Raw genomic sequence first — 20,641 nt, 5'->3', positions numbered from 1 at the left:
CTGTCTCCTGAACCATCCTGTGGGATGGGCACTGGCCTTGTGTGTGTCCTCAGTCTGTTGTTTCTTGCTGTATAACTCAAAAGTAAATATTTTCCTGTGTGTCCCAGCTGTCTTTGACTGCAATATTTGTACTGCTTGAACTTGTTGAAAGAGATGTCTATCGACTTCTGTTCCTGGTTTGCTTATTCTCAAGACCCTCTTTTGCTTCTGCCAAAAGGAAACACAAAGCTGTTTGTACAGATGTCAAAAACAAATGAAGAAAAACTGGTTTGTTGATTCCAGTAGTGAGTCTGAGTAAATAAGTTGTTCCTTCTCTTCCCTGTGCTCTGCATGATGTAAGTTTGTGGAGTGGGTGGGCAGTGGGATGTTCAGGTGGGCCAATTGTAGGGAAATGGAGGGGAAATGATGGCAGGTGGCTTCAAAGTCTCATCTGAGGGATTATGATGTACAGAAAACAATAAAGCAGAACGCTGCAAATGGACCATTTACATTTATTACTATTTTAGCAATAGAAAAGAATGGACAGAATCACAGAATGGCCTGGGTTGGAAGGGACCCTAAAGTTCATCCAGTTCCACCCCCTGCCATGGGCAGGGACACCTTCCACTAGCCCAGGTTGCTCCAAGCCCCATCCAGCCTGGCCTTGGACACTTCCAGGGATGGGACATCCTGGGCACATCTCTGGGCAACCTGTGCCAGGGCCTCCCCACCCTCACAGGGAAGAATTTCCTCCTAATACCCAATCTAAACCTATTCTCTGTCAGTTTGAAGCCATTCCCCCTTGTCCTGTCATTCCAGGCCCTTGTAAATAGTCTCTCTCCATCTTTCTTATGAGATTCTTCAAGTACTGGGAGGCCACAATTAGTTCACCCCAAAGCTTCTCTTCTCCAGACTGAACAATCCCAATTCTCTCAGCCTTTTCTCACAGCAGAGCTGCTCCATCCCTCTGGTCATCTTGGTGGCCTCCTTGGACTTGCTCCAACAGGTCCATGTCCTTCCTGTGCTGGGGGAAGAGACATTAGAAACAAATACATTATGATACATTAGAAACAAAACAAATTAACTGGAAAAACTTCTGTGGGGTGAGTTTAATAGTGAGCTTAAATAGTTAATAGACTGTTGCTCATTAACTTTCAAACCATGGTCTTGACCAAAGACTCAGAGCAGTAAAACCTCCAGAGTGGATCCAGTTCAGCTGAGATGGGAATTGTCCTGCCTTCTTCCAATTTACCACTTAAGGACATGAAAAGTAGCATTTCTTTTAAAAATTGGAAGTGTTATATGGCAGCAGACTTGCTCTGTGGGCTTTTGGCTAGAAAGAAGCTTGTTCTGCTCATGTTGGAGTACAAGCAGGCAGAGATAAATCCCTTGTTCTTGCACAGAACATCTTGTGTAGGTGGAGAGAGGGGGAAAAAATTGAACTAATAATTAGAAATTTTTTCTTTCTTTTGGGCAGATGATTGAGATTCAACATTGTTTTAAAAATGTTTCAGTTGTAATTGTAGTATTATTTTGAAAAAGGCTTACTGTTTTAGGGGGACAATTTTTTTATAATGTTACTAATCTGCATCAGACACCAAAGAAAACACAGTCTTGGCAGAGAAACTCTATCATCAACTATTTGGCATGTAATTTAACCTGCACCATCTCAAATGGTTGACAAAACTGCAATTGTTTTATAAAAAAGAAGAAACAAAACCAGCCAACCCACACTTTTTTTCCTGCCCTGGTGCCCTTTCTTTAAGGGATTTTATTTCAAAAAAGTGAGAGTGTGGTAGTAGTAGTTAAAAATCAGAAAAATGGGGTGTTGTGCTTAGATTATGTTATTTGTCAGAAGTTTTCATTGAGGTTTGAGGAGAGACTAGAGGTGTAACTGCTTTTGCACCTCTGGTTAAATTCTTGGCTGTGAAAATAAAATCGACTCCGTTCTAATTAAAAATCTGCTAAATAAAGTGTAATCTCAGAAGGGTTTTAGGTGCAGGACCATTACCTGCACCCCCTGTACTGAGATGATCTGTGACCATGCTTGTAGCAGACCAAACCAGTGATGTTTTGGGATGATGATCTGCTTGCCTCTTGGGAATATCCCATATTTTTATTTCCCCTGAATGCATTCAATATGAATGTATTTTCAGATGTACTCTCTGAAGAGGGTTAAAAATAAACACTACCACAATTGAGAATGTTGTTCTGCTTTGTTGCAATAATTATCTCAGAACCAACTGTGAGGGAACTGTGGAATGGCACAGAACAAATTGGGATGAGTGTTGTGTTGCTCTGTTATCTTTCCACAGGAGATCCATGTACAGTTTCCTCTCAGCTGGAGTTAGAAGAGGCCTTTCGGTTGTATGAACTAAACAAGGATTCAGAGCTTCTGATTCATGGTGAGGGGAAATTTGCTGTATTGCTGCTCACGTTTGCACCTGTCAAGAGTGGAATTCTGACCTTGCATTATCTGTGCCTTTTGCACGTCCTCCTTGGTTAGAGCCTGTGGTGGAATTGTGTCAGGGGGATGCTGATGACCTTGCACTGTGATTTTAGCTGCTCTTTATTAAATTAAGGGGGGGGGGAAATACTCTGCTGGTAGTTTATTGATGAAGGACAATCTTCCTGACAGACTTCAAGTGTCTTCATTCATTCAGCTCAAGTGCCTGCATACTCTTGCTGGCAGTGAATGGGAAAAGGGATGCAGTGCAATTTATTTGTTTTTTTTTATTATTTATTAAATTTATTTATTATCCTGCACTTTGTTATTGATGAGTGGTTTAGAGCAGCATCTATATTAGGAAAAAAGTTAATAAGCTCCACTTGTGATGCCAGATGAGTCAAAAGTTTGGCTTTTCTAAAACTGAGTGCTTCAGTTTTAAACCCAATACCAGTTTTAAACCCAGTAATATCATGCCCCTCTTTGATGTGGAATTGTTCAATTTTTATTTTTCAGGGTTATATGCCTATTTTGGCAGCTTCTGCAAAATATTTTTCTTGCTGTTTGTAAGTTTTTGCAAGTAGAATGTTGCTCTTGGTTTACCAGATTAGAGAAGAAGAGCAGGGGATCATTGTGAAGTATTATTGTGTTACATTACAGTGTCTTAACATGCTCCTGCTCTTAAAAGGGTGCAAAAAATCTAGTTCACCATCAGCCCATTTGAAAGGAAGAGGAAGCTTTTCAGCTTCCCACAGGGAGTTTTAAAATGTGGAAGAAGAATGTAATCTGTTTGTAGATGTATTTCACTGCTTTTCTGTATATTACTTTACTTTTTCATCTGCCCTTTCTCCATTTATTTTGGTATTTGATAAGCTTCTGATCAAACTGGCACCAGGGCTGTCTCTCCACAGTTATACTTCTCTCTGACAGTTCTGAAGCTGAATAAACTGTAAAAAATGGGTAGTGTTACTGAAGCTAAATAAACTGGAGAAAAAAAGACTTATATTGTCAACATCATATGTAGCTGTTGGGACACTGTCATATAATACATTTATAGCATTTGGAAATCTTGACTAACTGTGAAGATTGGTCACATGAGAAACCAGAATCATTATTTTTTTCTTGTTACTTTCTTTAGGAAATAACTTCATTTATTCTGCTTTTTGCTCATATTTCTCATGTACGTAGGTTTTGTTGAAATGCAGTCAGTGTTGTCCTCCCATGTGGCTGAATGCCTTTCAGGAGTGTTGTATTTAACCCAAAGATTTATTTTCTGTCTGAAATAAAAATTCATCAGAAGTTAATGTCTTTGTTGCAGTGTTTCCTTGTGTACCAGAGAGGCCTGGCATGCCTTGTCCAGGAGAAGACAGTAAGTGGGCATTTTATTTGAGAAGTACAGAAAACCAGTTCAGATTTCCTGTTTTAGCAGATTCTGATATTCTATGGTTTGGCATCCCACACTTATGAATATTAATAATGCAAATCTGTATAAATTAAATATTGAAAAGGAATAGAAAGTCTTGCTAAACTTAATGTTGTTTGTCACTTCTGACTCATTGTTAATAAGCATTTCACATTCCTGTTAACTATCCATGTCACTCTGCTTTCCTTGCTTTTGCCTTTTCTATCGTGACAGTTTTTTATCCTATTCCTGTCTTTTTGGGAGTTGACAGATTGCTGGGTGACAAATGTAAGGCTTGTAACCAGTGGTAACCAGTGGTAATGACTTGTGTCACCATTTACAGATCTGTGGTTAGTTGATTTAAAATGGATCTTTAGGTACTATCAGGAAGATTCTCTGAAAACCCCTAAGTTATGTTAGCTGATGTTCTAGACATTAGAGAGGTAATCTCCCCTCAGTCTTAAAGTTTTATAAAAGAGTGTGTGTATGTTATGCACACTCACATCTGTCAGCTTGGTGTCCAAGTCTCTGACAAATGTAAATGTGCAGTTAACTTGGGCAGAATGTCTGAAAAAAATGAGGTTGCAGGCTGAATCAGGAAGAGATTTGCAGCTCAGTGTGGGTTTGTATATCTTAGTTTTCAGTTTTGTTTCCTGATATGCCTCAAGTAAGAAAAAATAAAAATAATAATTTAAAAAAAAAACAACCAACCAACCAGTGTCAGCTTTGGATCTAAAACACTGGAGGATTTGTCAATCATATAAATTTGCCATCATATAAATCAGGACATGCTCCCAAAATTCACATCCCTTCCTCCTTCCTCTTCTCCCACAGCTCCTCCCTAAGTTTAGGTAAGGCAGGTGCATACTTTGCACACGAGTGTTTGTATTTTTTGGACAGCTTTCCTTCTCTTGACTCACTGTTCCTTTTAATTCTGGAAAATCAGAATCAACTGCATTGATTGGGATATTCTATTTCAAATTTTTCCAAAACTTCAAATGATACTTGGAACATTCCTCTGTCTTCCTGTAAGGTGCAGGAGTGAAACTTTACTCTGCAAATCCCTCTACACAGAAAGGTCCATGAGCAGCTGTTGTAGTTCTGTGTTTGTATTTGTATGGAGATAATCCTGTGTTTTTCCTCTTAGAATCCATTTATCGCCGAGGCGCCCGCCGGTGGCGAAAGCTCTATTGTGCAAATGGTCACACTTTCCAAGCCAAACGATTTAACAGGGTGAGACTCTTGTTGGGTACTTAAAGCCATGATACAGGGATGTCTTACTTTTGTAAAGATGATGTCACTGCCTTGAAAAGTCATAAGGTGGTTTTATTCTCATTTTTGTTGTTTGTCTGTAGGCTTTTGGTAACCCTGTACTTTCAGGAAACTTAATATTAAATTATCAGGAACTTTAAAATAGAAAAACATAAATTGGTTGCAATTTTCTTTACATGTACTTTGAAACCGTGATATCAATCATATAAAAGGTCCTGTGTTACCTTAAAATCTTCCCAGAGGGCAAACTGAGATGCTGGCATTAGATGTCTGTGAGCTTAAAGTGCATTTTCAGTTCTTTAAGTTCTGGGGGTAAAAAGGTCTGAAGTTGCTTATGATGCATAGACTTTTCTTTCATTACTTTGGAGAAACATCTCAGTTTTCTCCTTTAAAACTACCCGCTTCTGGTGCCATGTAATCGACTGAAAATAACAAACCATTTGGAATATTTTCAAGAAGCAGTGGTCAAATATAATTAGTGAAGGACCCAGAAGGCTGTCTGCTGTATTCAGAAAAAGACACAGCAGAAAACAAACCCAAAATATTTGAAAAAGTCAAGTCCCTTGACAGCTTCAATGATCTTTCCTTCTTCTCTAAACTTAGTGTATTGTGTGCTTAATGCTTGAGATTGTCTCCACTAAACTTCATCTTGAGCATCCTCATATCTAACTTTGGCTTTTTTTTTGTTTTGTTTTTTGACCTCATGCAGGTCAAAGGCTGTCAGGGCACCACAGTTTAATCACTTTCCACTCTTGCCTCTGTAGGCACCCTGTTTTCATGGATCTTTAGAGTTGTGTTGTGACTGTCAGTGAGTTGTGATCTTCCCATTCCCGTTATCTGGTGGTTTAATGTGTTGAAGCTTTTGCTCTCCTGCCTTCCTCTGTTAAGGACTCCTATGCACAGAGAGATGAGATACACAGCAAATGAGCTTGGTTACTGAAAATGTGGCTGGATGGTTTTATGGTTTAGTTTTGCTCTTTAATCAGGGTTGGTTTATGATTGCAGAGAGCTCACTGTGCCATCTGCACTGACCGGATATGGGGCCTGGGGCGCCAGGGCTACAAGTGCATCAACTGCAAACTCCTGGTTCACAAGAAGTGTCACAAGCTTGTCAGCAGTGATTGTGGCCGTCACACACTACAGCCAGTAAGTAAAAATTACCCAAGAGGTTGTCTTGAAAGAGCAACAACCAGCCAATCAAACAAACAAAAGATGTTATGCTGTTGGTTTTCCAACTGCAGCCTGCAAATGATCACAGCAGATGAAACATCATTTTTTATGGTTAATGTGACTTTTGCAAGAAAGTTTGGCATTCACTGAGCAGAATTAGTAGCAAGACAGGAGTCTGGTTTTCACATCTGTGTCAAGTATAAGCATACAAGTGACATTTATCTCATCCTTCACGATATCATTACATAGCACATTATTTCACATCTTCAAAGTGAAGTACAGGTAAAATAAATTCTCTAACTGTCAGTTAGATTATTGGATTATTTCCCATTTACAGAAAAGGAAGATGAAGTGTAGAAGACTTGACTTTTCTCCCAAGAAGTTCAATCATCCTTAGTTCTTAAGTCACCAGAAAATTTTATTACTGCTTCTGGTTTAATAAAGCAGACAGCTACAAGTCTACATTTTGTGAATTCTTTTGACAAATATATGTACTGCTGAAGTACTTAAGTTTTTCTCACTTCTCATCTACTATCCTTCTGTCCTATGTTGTAGTAAGTTGTCACTTCAACAGCTTCTGGAAATGTCATAACTTCCAGAAAATAGAGAAAATAAGGACTGCAGTTGGGTTTTTTTGTTGTTTAAGGGTTAGAGCAGTAGTTATATTGACTAGTCAAGTTAAAAAGTAGCTAGATTGTATTCCTTAGGGAGTATTAATTTAATTTATTGACTCTAAAATAATGCTTCTCACACTTGGACAGTTTATTACAAGAATTCTGTGCATATTTGCAGGAGCCAATAATGCCTATGGATCCATCATCAGTGCATTCAGATAATGTAGAATCAGGTAATATCAATAATTTTATTTCTTTAAATTATTGCAACTTGCTGAAACATGAACTTTGAAGTAAAATTATTTTAAAAACCCTTCTTTACTTTTTCGTAGAATAAGAAAAGTAAGACAGCTTCTTAATAGTCAGGGGGATATAAATATAAAAATTCCAGTTTTTCATATCAGTTTAAGAAACTTGACTAAAACCAGAGAATTTAGGCTGTCAGTTACATTTTTCCATCAGTAAGCTTTAAATGCCCTGATCAAGCAAAAAAAACCAACCCTTACCAGCATCAGCAGAGTTTCTACTGGAGTGGTAACTGAACTGTTTATTCTTGTAGGAGTCAGAGTGATGGTTTTAATTCAAACCCATCAGTTGAATACTTGCCATAGATGCATTTAAATTGTGTATCTGAGTGTGGAAATTTTAGGGCAAAAGAAAATACTTTTGTGCTGCATTGGTCTAATAATTCTTCTTTCACCTCTAGTGATTCCGTACAATCCCTCGAGTCACGAGAGCTTGGACCATGTTGGTGAAGAAAAAGAGGTAAAATAGCTTAACCAGGCTAACTCTGTGCATAGAGTATCTCAAGCTGGAAGGGATCCATGAGGATCCTCAGAGATCTTAAAGCCTGTATGTCTCTCAGTTTGTAGATTTTGGTAATCTAATTTGTCACAAACTGAAAATGAGCACATAAGGCACATTTGGGTTGCTCACTCAGGTGTGTGCACGTATGGCTTGCTCACTGTTTTTTGAACAGTGAGCAAGGTTTTCCAACCTTCACTTGATTTACAAAATATTCCAAATTCCTCCAGTCTCGTTTGTTTCTTAGCTACCACCTCTCCTCTGCCTCCTTTTTTTCCCTTCACATTCCTTTCCAGGACAGTGCAGTTTTAAGAATAACAACTGTTAATTGAATTACTTGTTTATATTAATTTTGCTCTTCTGTTCGAAATGCCGACTTCCGCAGTTGCTCACATTGGCAAGCTGCTTCCCCATTCCCAAGTGTCTTTATCCACAGGCAATGAGCATCAGGGAAAGTGGCAAAGCTTCCTCCAGCCTGGGCCTTCAGGATTTTGACTTGCTCCGAGTCATTGGAAGAGGCAGCTACGCCAAAGTGCTGCTGGTCCGACTGAAGAAAACCGAGCGCATTTACGCCATGAAAGTGGTGAAGAAAGAGCTCGTCAACGATGATGAGGTGGGCAAGGGGTTTGTCAGTGAACTGGGCAGCTCTTCCCAAGAGCTCCAGTATTCCCCACGAGGTGGGAGCCAGGCTGTGGGCTGCAGCACTCATGGAAAATTAAACATGTACTATTAAACTGCACTATAGAAGGTAAACAAGGCAGGTAACAGATTTTGGGATCTTCACTGCCAGGCTGGTGGCTCCCAGCCACCCTCCTGTGCCTGTGGTTCTGTCATGGGCCTCATGATTTCTGCTCTCAGTGTCTCCTTCCATACTCAGCACTGTATGCAGCAGCACTCCTGCAGAATTGAAGTGAATAAGCCTGGATTGATTCCTTATTTTGGAGCAGTATTCTGTATCACTCCTCTTATGTTGGTTTGCTGGGCTGAAATGAAGTGGGTGGAGTCTGATTTTCTTATGTTCAAGGCTGGGGTTTTTTTGTCACAAAGGAATCTCCCAATGTTATTTGAATTGCTGTTTAAATCAGACCTCTATCTTAACAATTTTTGTACCTTGCACAGTGATGAGTGAAAAACTTGTCAGCAACTGCAGTGCTAAACTGCTGAAAACCTCCTGTTAGTGAGGATTTCTTTGGGTTTCTTTAGGCTACTCTGAAAAGATTTGAGTGACTGTGACTTGCTGTCCAACAGGTTTTACATTTATTTCTCAATCTGCTATTAATTTCTGCTGCACCTCTTGGTGCTACTTTACATTTGTCTGCACCAGTTTATCTTTGATAGATGTTTTCATTCACAAGTGTGGTTACATATTGAGGTTAAAAGTACAGGATGTTCAGGAAAAAAACGGAATATACTGTGTTGTGTTGCTTCACATTGCAGAACTATGTAATATTTAATTTCTTGCAAGTAAAATAAGGGCAACAAAGCACTTGGAAGTCTTTCTGCTTATTGTCATTAATACTTGACGTAAGAAGTACAACAATCCTTTTTCTGAATGTCACTTTTCTTCAACAAACAGGATATTGATTGGGTTCAGACAGAGAAACACGTCTTTGAACAGGCTTCAAACCATCCCTTTCTGGTTGGGCTGCACTCTTGCTTTCAGACAGAAAGCAGGTAAAGGTCATAAGATAATAAGAAGATAATCTTATTAAAAAAAAATCATCCTGTTAGGCACCTCAAAGGCCTATTTAAAGCATAAGGTGGTAGGTAGGTAGCAAAAGTCAATGTTTTGTAAATCATTGTAGCATTTTATGAGCCAAATCCCGTGTTCATCTAAGGTTTTCAGATGGGAAAGATGCAAAAGAATACAAAGTACTGTTAGGTGTGATGCCACGATTTCTGGACAGAAAGAGAAGTGCAGCTAGTGGGGAAAAAAGGCTTGAGAATATGAGATATAAGGGACCTTGAAATGGGAGGGGAAAAACGAGAGGAAAATCATAACTTTAAACAATGAGGAAATTGGTCTCAAAACTTGCCTGGATTCTCTGAAGATGAATCTGGGCAAGACTCGGAAAATAGAATCTGAATTTTTAAAAGGAAACCACAAGTAGTAGAGATGAAAATGATTGTTTTCCTACTCTATACAGTAATAACTTTAAGTACATATAAAATACAGTTGTTGTATATTTAAATAATATTCTTGTTGTTTTGTAAAGGTGACAAGGGGAGGGAAGTGAGAAGAAAATATTAACCACAAACAAAGGAGATTAAAGGGGTCAGGAATGAAAATCAGTTTGGGTTTTTTTCCTGGTTTGTGCATAGAAACTGATGTGCACCTATTTATGTAGTCACAGATATAATAATGACAAGCACTAGCTCCAATCTAGGAGTATGGAAAGGTTTACCTACTTTCTTTTAGCAATAAAGGAATTACCTAGAGAAACTTAGTATACTTTTATATTATATTTAACACTAGAAATTTATTCAAAAGGAGGGGAAGTGGTGAAACCAGCCATATTAGCAGAGAGGTGGGAGGAATGGAATTGGCATTTACTGATACCAGATCTGTAGCATCTCAAACCCCTTTCAGCCATGTGCACAATCATTTGTAACAATCCTGTGTGTTCCAGGTTATTCTTTGTTATAGAATATGTGAATGGAGGAGACCTGATGTTCCATATGCAGAGGCAGAGGAAGCTGCCAGAGGAGCATGCCAGGTGTGTCTCATTCCAGATTTCCTGCATCAAAACAGTGCAGAGATTATGAGGATGAGCCAGCAAATCCTCTCCAGATGTTAAGGATTTAAGCAATGTGGAACTGCATCCTCATTTTGGTGCTGCAAGCCTCCTTACTTTTGTTTCAAGGAGGAACTGTAGTAAGAATCCCTTAGTTATTGTTTGCATTGGCATTGCAATGCCAGTTGTGTATGACTTGAGTGTGATTTTTTTTTTCCTAGAAAAACAGTTCTGTGGTATTTTTTTTGCATGTCTAAATCAATGTGTTTCTCTTACAACAACCACTACCAGCTGTCCAGGCAAATGCTGAGTTCTTGGTGCATATGCTTAATCTCAGATGGTGAGATGAAAGGGATGATTGCAGTAGTCATTAATATTAATTAAAAACAAATTTTGAAGTGGATAGAAACATTTGGATGATTATAAACAACTTGCCACTTCTCCGTGGAAAAATAATAGAATACATGGGATTATGTTTCAAAACTATCATACTACCAAGACTTGTGTTATTGTGGGTTGGGTTTTGATCCCTTGAGCAATCAATATCTCTTTCTACATCAGGTTTTATTCTGCTGAAATCAGTCTGGCATTGAACTATTTACATGAACGAGGGATAATCTACAGGGATTTAAAACTGGATAATGTGCTGCTAGATTCTGAAGGGCATATCAAACTCACAGATTATGGCATGTGCAAGGTAAGCTTTAGTTTCTTGCTCACCAGGAAAATCAACAATTAAGAAGTTGTCATAAATTAAAAGGTGCAGAGACTTAAAAATGTGAAATGTCAAAGGTATATATTTGGACACAGGGCTCATGAGCTGTTTACTCATTTCACTTCCACGCATGGAGAAAAGACAAATGGCAGAGTGCACAGACTACAAGTGTAGGTTCTCTTTGTGTTTTTATAAAGCTGCTGGATCAGATTGCCTGGGAGGGATTGACTGAACAGTCAGGGCAGCTGGATTTCAAACAGAGCAAGAGGCTGAAATGTGTCAGTCCCACATGGTTCTGTTTGGATCCTGTGACTCTGCCCATTTCCCCTGGGAAAACTTTTGTCACTACAAAGACTCTGGAGCACAAGTTTGACTTTGCCGTGGAATTGCTGTTATGCTGGTTATTAAGGGCACTTAAATGAACTCAAAATTAACTTCTTAACAGAGAGGGAGTGTGGGATCTTTGGTTAACTGTAAAGTATTTTCTTCCCATCTTTTCTCAAAGGAGGGTCTGAGGCCTGGTGACACAACCAGCACATTCTGTGGGACTCCAAACTATATCGCACCTGAAATTCTCAGGGGAGAGGATTATGGTAAATGGAATTTTTTTGGTGTTACTTCATAACTTCCACCTTGTCTCTTACTTCTTACGTGAGTTGCTTAGCAGTAGAAAGTCTAAATCTCCATTAGACAGTCTTAATTCATCATCCTGTCTGGAAAAGTAAATAAAGCCTTCAAAGGAAGAGCAGAAAACATCACACAAAGCAAATGATGCTTTCCCTGTTTTAAATTCTTTTTGCCAGTCTTGAATAGCTTGAGTCTTTCAAATTTATTATTGTTTAGAACTATTTTAGATACTACTAATGATATACTTGCAGTCTGGAATTGTGTTTGGCTTTGGAGCTTTACATTTGGCAGCAGTGATAGATTAGATACAAATGCATTGCAAAGGGCCTTCATAGTAGATGTTTGTGTATTTTTTTTTTTAATCTACCGTTTTATTTCAGTCAAATGTCTCTTTCAGACTGGCTTTAGATCTTCCTTCCTTATCACAAACATTCTAGGCCAGACAGCCTGTATCAGTCCCAGCCTGGCTACTGGGATTTTCCTTTAGCAGAGTAGATGTGCTTTGCTCCATGAATGACTGACTTGCTGCTGTTAGGAATCACATACTTCCTCCTTGTCCTTATCTCCCTCCCTGGATAACACACTGTTGGATAGTAATGAGTAGCTTAAATATTATCTAAACCTTTGTTAAGGTCTTAACACCAACCTTTAAACTCTCCATTTCCTTGTCTCTGTACAGCATCCCCTCCTGTTGTGCACATAATGATCCAAGTAACGTCTGGTACAATCATTATCTCTCCTTTATTCGGCTGATTGGAAAGACTGGCAATACTTACATTTTTTAATTTGTTCTTTCTTCTCTGTCTGTTTTTAGCCTCAAAAGTGTTGGTATTTTTGTTGTGAAGTGTCTCCAGTGATGTTTTCTCTCTTGAATTCTAGGCTTCAGCGTAGACTGGTGGGCTCTTGGCGTGCTCATGTTTGAGATGATGGCAGGCAGGTCGCCGTTTGACATCGTGGGGAGTTCTGACAATCCTGATCAGAACACAGAAGATTATCTCTTCCAAGGTGAGGACCATAGGTGCTCCTACACTTCAGTGCTGTGCTTCTGCTTACCTTTAATCTGACTTCAAAGATGTCAAGGCTGATAGGAACCTTGTTTTCTTGCAGTAATTTTGGAAAAACAGATCCGAATTCCTCGATCCCTCTCTGTTAAAGCAGCAGGTGTTCTAAAGAGTTTCCTTAACAAGGTAAGAGCTAAAGGGGTTTATTGAAGGCTTCTCAAGAACAGCTGGTTTTTTGAATACCTGTTGACTGATGTGCAGCTGATGTACTTTATCTGCCATACAGAGAAACAGAGTAGAAAAGGCATGAGCCTAAAACAGAATTTTAGTGGGGCTGAACACTTGTCTGAAAACGTGAAGCTGCAGGATCTCAGGCTGGGATTGTAAGGAAATTTCAAAGTGAAAGGCATAGATGTGCTCCAAGTGATTTCTTTAACCTGGAGAACTGAACAAACTTATCAGATTTATTTTGGTTCTTGCAGAAGCAGCTTAACAAATCACTTTAACACCTCCTGATGACTCCAGGGAGGGAATGCAGAGGCAGGATGTGCTCACTGCTTGCTGGGAGCTCTCCAGCCTGAGGGTCAGAAGGTGCTCATTTAGTAGTGGATGAGTCCAAGCACGTGCTGTCCTTCAGTGAGAGTTGCATGAGTAGGAAGAAAGGAACAGGAGAAACCAGATTTGGTTAAATTACTTTAAGAAAATAACACTGCTCACTGCACACTGTTACAGCTCCCTGGTAGGAGAGCTGTACGTGGAGGTGGAATTGTCTTGTTAAGATAACCTTCTTTCCACAGGATTTACCAGTAGCTGCAGTTACTGCCCCAGTGTGACTGCCTGGCATAATCTGCTCAGGGAGGAGCAGGGGAGGGTATGGGTTAGAAATCGAATTAATTAGTAATCTAACCACACCTGCTCTGAAACATGTGGTGTGTTTAAAAAGGTCTGAATACAAATGAAGAAAGATGGCATGGTTGTTCATATAACATTCAGTTAGGGGCTTCCATATATTTGTGCCTATTTCAGACAGTGAATTGGGGCAGTTCCCGAAGTAAATAATGTGGACTTAGTTCTTCAGTGTCCCGTTTGACTCTGGTGTTTCGTTTCTTGTGGGATTTGTAGCATTTGCATTTCATTCATAGCACCATGAATAGACCATGGCACTTATTTAGAAATACCTTCTTCCCTGCACAGGATCCAAAGGAGCGTTTGGGCTGCCATCCTCAGACAGGGTTTGCAGATATCCAGGGACATCCCTTCTTCCGCAATGTGGATTGGGATCTGGTATGAGAGCCCACTGGCTTGGCTGATCTTCTTTGCTACAGTAATTGCCTTGAAAACTTGTATTGAGCACAAGAGATGACTAAGCTCAAAACCCTTGAGCTCTTAATTTATGTTCTATTATGATTGCAATGCAGAATCTTTTAACCCTTTTACACACAGTAAGTGCCAGGAGATTAATGGAATGACTGTAGAAAGTATAAAACGTAGTAGTAACTTCCAGCCTTGTTTAAAAGCAATTCAATAGGTTGTAACTCATTCTAGGTGTCACTTATTAAGTGTGTTTATTCTTAGATGGAGCAAAAACAAGTGGTGCCTCCATTTAAGCCAAATATATCTGGAGAGTTTGGTCTGGATAACTTTGATTCCCAGTTCACCAATGAACCTGTGCAGCTTACTCCAGATGATGAGTAAGTAATGGAGAATTTACAAAGTTCTGATTAAATCAGTGAAGAGGTTGTCAAAATTCATTTACTAGCTGTAGTTGTACATGAAAGGATATTTAAAGCAGTAAATAGCATTTTCTTGTGTTAGTTCAAAAAAAATTCTGTTGTGTGTCCTCATGATAGACATAGTATTTCTGGATTAAGCAATTTACTCTGGCACAATGTAAAAATCAACTAACAGTGGAAAAGTTGCTATAAAGAATCTTAGTTCAGGAAAAGACAAACAAGTGCTATTTCACAAGTTTTAGTGGTATCATCTGCAAGAAATGAATGTGTGAAGGAATAGACCTGTTTTGTCAAGTAGTTTCTTTTTGCATTGCTTCAAGCAATGATATTTCTAGAATGTTGGGTTTAAATTGAATTTATCTGAACAAGAGAAGATGCTTTATTTGGCTTGTTTGGGTATTTTAAATTGTTAGTAGTCAGGTGAGGTTATCCTGGCTGAAAAGCCTTGGTAAAATGCATGATGATATGCTTGATTTTGGTAGTGGATTTGTGGTTCCTTATTCTGGAGGGGCCCTGATTTGGGATGAGGAGGGAAGGGCCTTTCTAGTTTGATTGAGTCACTGCTGTTCACATTTCAGGAATTTTTCTAGGGTTTTATGTAACATTCATGTAGCACATTAACACAGTGAGCATTAGATGTTACCTGTGCACCTTAATCTGAGATCCAGCTTCCTTCTTCATCCCTTTCTAAATGTGGAATGTGCATATAAAGTGTAGAGAAGTTCCTGATGCAGGTGCAGTATCTGTCACATCTAATGTTTTCAGGTTTTTACAAAACTGATTGTTGAGGGAAAGTTTTAAAACTGCAGACCTTGTAGATTGCTTTGTGTGAGAACGTGCAGCCCAGTCACTGCTCCTGAGGGGTTTTGTGTTTCAGTACCATTATAGGGGTTAGAAAAAAAACAGTGGTAACTGTAAAGGTAGAGAAGGACAAAAGAGAGAAGGGAAATGTTCTCAATTGCAATCCACTGGGCAGGTTTAAATTTTAAGTCAAACTATCAGTTAATATTGTTACCTTCTAAATTTTGCTGAACTAATGACTGTTTCTTAATCTTAATAGTGATATTGTGAAGAAGATTGACCAGTCTGAATTTGAAGGCTTTGAATACATAAATCCTCTTTTGATGTCAGCTGAGGAATGTGTCTGAATTCTCCATTTCTGGACTGTGCCAATTGTTACTGTTTGTTTCTGCATGGATAAACATCTCTCCATTTGGATGCACTTGCATAGAATGAGTAACTGAACATCCTGCCCTTGCCACCAGTGAATTACTCACTAATTTTCTTTTTGTATTAATGTTGTCCAGGACAGTTGTTATGCTGAATCTTCAGCTGCCAGATTTAAAATGTTAAACTTTCCAGCAGTCTTGCCAAACTTGAATTTTAACACAGGAGTTGGTCTATGGGGCTCCTGTGCCTGAGCAAAGGTGTCTGGCTGTATAGTTTGCCAGTACAGCTTTCTGAGCAAGGAGAGGTTTTTAGTGCTTAATGAACACAAATTGCATCAGGTGATGTAATAAATTATCATTCAAGGATTTCAGGTTTTTCAGCAAGATGAGTAAGAACTTATCACTTCTGTAGTTCTGAATCTCTTCTCTCTAAACATCTGATTTCCCTGTTTTATGCTTAGAGCTCTGTTAGTGCCCTTCAGATTGAAATGACAGCAAGGAGAGCAGACACTGTACAGGTCAAAAATAAGAATGGCTGCTTTCACAGGGTTTATTGATCCTGTCCTGAAGGAGATGATTAACTCAATATTAGAATTGGTAGACTTTGCTCCAGAATTCACACTAGGAATTCCATGCTGATGCAGAGAGTGCCTTTCTAGCCTGGCCCTGTCAGCGAGGGTCGGGCACAGCATCAAGTGTCAGTTTAAATAAAGAATTCAGTTAACACTTTGAGAAGTTAAAATCTCTACAGCATAATTTAGCAGTAATGGGCAGCTAATGCTGACAGATGTAGAGCCTCATACTATTTATTGCTTTTACACTTTCTGTCTTAACTGCATCAGAACTGCACACGGTACAGCTGGGGCCTGGATCAGGGCATTGGTTCCTTTTTGATCTCACTGCCACATTGCTGGGAGTGTGTTCCACTTTGGCAGTGGAAAAAGCACATCTAGAATAAAAATAGGTGCTGTCCACAATGACTCCCTTTACTCCTCCCCTTAGAGATGGTGATCTGTAATCACAGTCAAACCTGAAATGTTGGGAGCAGGCTCAAGGAAAGCAATTGAAAGAATGGTTCAAACTAGGACTTAGGAGGTGTGTTTGTTACATTTCATGTTAGTAAGCAGTGTAATATACAGCACAGGTAATTCTTATTTGTAATGTTTAAGCAATAGTTATGAATGTTTTGGGCTGAAGAAATGCCAAATGTACCACTTTTTTTTTTTTTTTATTGCTTTGGGGAAAAGGGATTAAGAGACATTGAAGAAAGGAATCTGTATTATGTAAGAGCTGCAAGACAAGCTAAGTATCACTGAAAGCAGGTCTGAGTATCTGCAAGCACAAGTTAGCAAACATTACCTGGAGCTTTTACAAAGACTTTCTGCTTGGCCAGTGTCTCTCCTTGAAAATCCTTGTATTGCAACACTGTAAATTCATAGTACAAATCTTCCTGTGTATGTTTGTTCACTTCCATGTGAGCTGCAAGGAGAGAGATTGCACAAATAACATGCTGGTGTCATGGTATCATAGTTAGCTCATATTTTTCTTTGCAACATGAATAGGAAACTCTTTATACTGGGCTGAGTTTTCAAAACTGGGAAGTGATTTGAGGGGCTTCGGTTTCAGGGAAGTGTTGAACCTCGGCACTGTTACAAATCATGTTCCCTTAAGCTCAAGTTGTGTCTTTTCAAATGTAAAATATCAGAGTAAACCTTTTAAAGAGCAGCTAATACCTTCAGCACGTTTATGTCAAGTGAACTGCTTACGTGCAGTTTTAAAATGGTGATTGTTCAGCCTCTGACTCCTGCACCCACATGGCTGGTTTAGACATCAGGGCAGAACTGATATGAAATGCAGAAGCTATTTAAACAAGAAAAGCCTTGTCTCTACAGTGGCTTAGTTTCCTATGGGGTATTAAGGAAAATGGCTTTATGTAAGGAAGGGCATTTCTGCCATTTATCACAGAAGAGTAAAGCAAAACTTAATTTTTTTTTAACATAGATAATGCCACAGAAAAGATACTTTTTCTATTTACATATCTAACCATTAAGAATGTTGCAAAAGTGACAAATATCTTAAATTGCTGTAAATCCATTTTTAAACTTTAATTTTTTCCAAAGTGCCATGATATTAACTGTTATTTTTCACTGTTAAGCATATAGCAACTGTCATAAATATTCAGAAGGGACATTGGGTGTAAACAGTCCAGTGCAGTAGGCTTTGTTTTTTGGAGAACGTGTCTGCATCAGAAGCATGATGTATTTATGAGGAGTAACCTCCTTTTTTGTATGTGAGTTGGATTCCTATGGGTGCTCTGCTAGTTAATATTGTCACTATTATTTTCCTATTTCATATGGAATATGGTCTTGAACGTTGTTGTGTAATCATTTCCTTTATTTGTGCACACTTTTTACTTTAAATAAAACATTTATATTAGGCCTCTGTGTGTTAAAATCTCAAACAAATGCTGTGAAATGCTGGGCTTTGCTTGGGATTGACCCTTTTAACTATCCACAACTCACAAGAGCCTTGTTCTAATCTTGTCATTTCTTGTAGAACGTTGCTCTGGGATAGACCCCAGCAACCCAAGAAATGCCTTCCTCAGCCTGTATTCCCCAAATGTGTCTGAGAATGCAGGTCCCTTTCCAGCATCATTCCTCAGCCTCATGTTCCTCATGCCCTTTTGGAGGAAAAGCGTCCTTGTAGGTTCTGTCTTTCATTCCAACACCAGAGCTGAGACAAAAGCTGTGAGGCTTCAGTGTGCTGTGCAGAGACTGAAAGCTTCAAGGGAAATACAAAATGCGACTCCAGCTTGCTCGTCCAAGGGCCTCTTTCAGCTGGAACTTGTAACGACGTCACCTCAGCTGCCAGAGCTGGGATTTGGAGTTCTGAGCAAAGCTCTCGTCTGCTGCACTTATTTCTGCATGATTTCTTTCTTTGTTTCTTCAACTCCTCCCCTGCATTCTCTGAGATTTCTGACGTGGGAGGGGGCGAGGGCACTTACCTCATACCCTGCTATGGATGCAGTATTTTAATATATCTGTGTTCCTGTCTCTGTGTATGTTTTAGCAAGAGGAAATCTCTTCAGTCTGGCTGGTTATGCAGAGTGTTACCAGCAGTCCCCGGCGAGTGCTGCAGATGGCTGCATATCTTACATGCTTAACCTCCCCCCACACACGCTCCTTGTTTCTGTTCAGTTGGGTGCCCAGCTGCTCTCGCCTCAGTCTGAGCAATTGTTTATGCTAAGACACTGTAAAAGAAATTAATAGCTTGTATAATCTATATATACACTTGATAACTGCTAAGCCTGCGTCCTCTCTCTGTGATGGACAGTGTAAGACGTTTAACCAAGAGACATTTAATCTGAAATTGGCCACAGAATAATGATGTTTTCCTGGGAAGAGGGAGGTGGGGATTGAAGCCCCTTTGAGCAAAAGGGGATTTTACCATATCTTGCATTTTCTTTTGAAGAGTTCCCCTAGGAACTTATTTTATTTTAATTATCTTATTTTAAGATAATTTTTTTCCTGCTTGTGATAAAGGGATCTGAACTGCCTACTTGAAGTGTGGGCTCTTACCATTTAATCACCAATAATTAAAGGCAGAGAAGCATCTACCTCCCCTGTCTGTTTGGCTTTTGCAGGAGATGGATGGCATAAATAGAACCAGGAGTCTCTTGTATCCACATTTGACTTCTAAACGTGAACAAAGTGCCTGGGTTTACACCTCTTCTGCACTGGGGTAGCACTAAGGTGTAGTTCAAGTTCTTCAGGAGCTTCAGTGTTCCCACAGTGACTTATCCTGCAGGATGTGGTGCCTGCCAAAATCTATCAACTTCCTGTGCTTAGGGTAAAATAATAGGGTAACTAATACAGTATCTTGTCTGACTTAATGTGGCATAGGAGGTTTCACAGCAGTGGTCTGAAGTGTTACAGTTTACTATTAAACATTGCTACTGAAGTGATTTTCTTTTAAAAGTGCAGTATAATATCTTAAGAGAAGGCACAGTCTTTAGTTCAGGGCTAAACTGTGCTCTTTAGCATCTTCAGGAAGTGTGTGTATGAAAAGTTTGTAACCTTCCCCACAGCCCCAGCACTTCTTGAAAATTCAGAGACTTTAATAGTCAAAGATTCCTCCTGTGCACTGTTAGTGCACTTTATTACCTCTTGTAAAGGTCTGTAACTCAGGTTTTAGTTGCACAGTGTCTTCAGAACTGCTTTTCACAGTCCACAGTAGAAGTTGTAGGCAGAGTTAACATCTTTTTTTAGACAATCCTCTACCTACAAACTTTGTCTTCCATTGCCTGATTATTGTAGCTCTATAGCAACACTATCATTACAGCACAATAGTTACCAGAATTTGCAACCTGAAATGGAAAATGTGCAGCAGAACTTGGAAAAAAACCCCAAATTAAACAATGCTACTGACTTTCTGAGCTTCCATTACATCAGTAGGTCTAATAAAAGATGGAATATCTGCCTACATACATTGCCTTCCTTACAGCCATCGATCAGGCCAGCTCTGGGGTTATACATCTTGCATTTTCTTCAGTAAATTTAAAATGGATTATGATAAAGTGCATTTAGCGGATTGGTATTTGAAAAGAATTTTTTTTTATCAGGTCCTAAATTCCTAGAGGGTGGAGCAGACAGGAATGTCTAGAAAGTTTGGACAATTCTATCACAGGTCTGGGTCTTTCAGGATCAGCTCCAAAAGCTGGTATATTTAGAAATCTTGTTTTATTCTGCTATTATATATATGTGTATATATTTAAAAATATATAAATATGTTCTGCTATTCATGGCTTTGTATCTCAGTAAATAAGTTCAGGGTGTTAGTCTTCTTCACAAATGTGTTTGCTTTTCTATAAAGCTATTTGTCGTCCTACCTGCAAACATCTTATTGCAGAACAATAGAGAATTAAACAGAATTTAAACAGACAATTGAGATCAAACATAAGTGCACTTTTGCATG

At 39.1% G+C, this 20,641-nt stretch overlaps 1 protein-coding gene across 4 annotated transcripts in view; it reads left to right on the top strand.

The window, feature by feature from the left end:
* The window catches only part of PRKCI (protein kinase C iota), a 31,305-nt gene extending 11,243 nt beyond the window's left edge, over window positions 1-20,062 (top strand). For 3 of the 4 annotated variants that reach the window (XM_027647303.1, XM_027647301.1, XM_027647302.1), the window contains exons 3-18: window positions 2,295-2,384; window positions 3,744-3,794; window positions 4,975-5,060; window positions 6,105-6,245; window positions 7,062-7,116; window positions 7,590-7,648; window positions 8,124-8,300; window positions 9,264-9,361; window positions 10,318-10,404; window positions 10,984-11,119; window positions 11,643-11,730; window positions 12,644-12,769; window positions 12,872-12,951; window positions 13,960-14,049; window positions 14,341-14,456; window positions 15,559-20,062. In XM_027647303.1, coding sequence (XP_027503104.1) covers window positions 2,295-2,384; window positions 3,744-3,794; window positions 4,975-5,060; window positions 6,105-6,245; window positions 7,062-7,116; window positions 7,590-7,648; window positions 8,124-8,300; window positions 9,264-9,361; window positions 10,318-10,404; window positions 10,984-11,119; window positions 11,643-11,730; window positions 12,644-12,769; window positions 12,872-12,951; window positions 13,960-14,049; window positions 14,341-14,456; window positions 15,559-15,646 — 1,568 coding nt within the window. In that variant the 3' untranslated portion in view covers window positions 15,647-20,062. The remainder of the gene's footprint in view (window positions 1-2,294; window positions 2,385-3,743; window positions 3,795-4,974; window positions 5,061-6,104; window positions 6,246-7,061; window positions 7,117-7,589; window positions 7,649-8,123; window positions 8,301-9,263; window positions 9,362-10,317; window positions 10,405-10,983; window positions 11,120-11,642; window positions 11,731-12,643; window positions 12,770-12,871; window positions 12,952-13,959; window positions 14,050-14,340; window positions 14,457-15,558) is intronic. The other variant, XM_027647304.1, reaches the window with a different exon arrangement.
* Window positions 20,063-20,641: the final 579 nt, after the last annotated feature.

The sequence above is a fragment of the Corapipo altera genome, unplaced genomic scaffold, assembly GCF_003945725.1.
Source record: "Corapipo altera isolate COAL_440 unplaced genomic scaffold, ASM394572v1 113, whole genome shotgun sequence".
Classification (NCBI taxonomy): domain Eukaryota; kingdom Metazoa; phylum Chordata; class Aves; order Passeriformes; family Pipridae; genus Corapipo; species Corapipo altera.
This window is presented reverse-complemented; position numbering and strand designations above follow the sequence as displayed.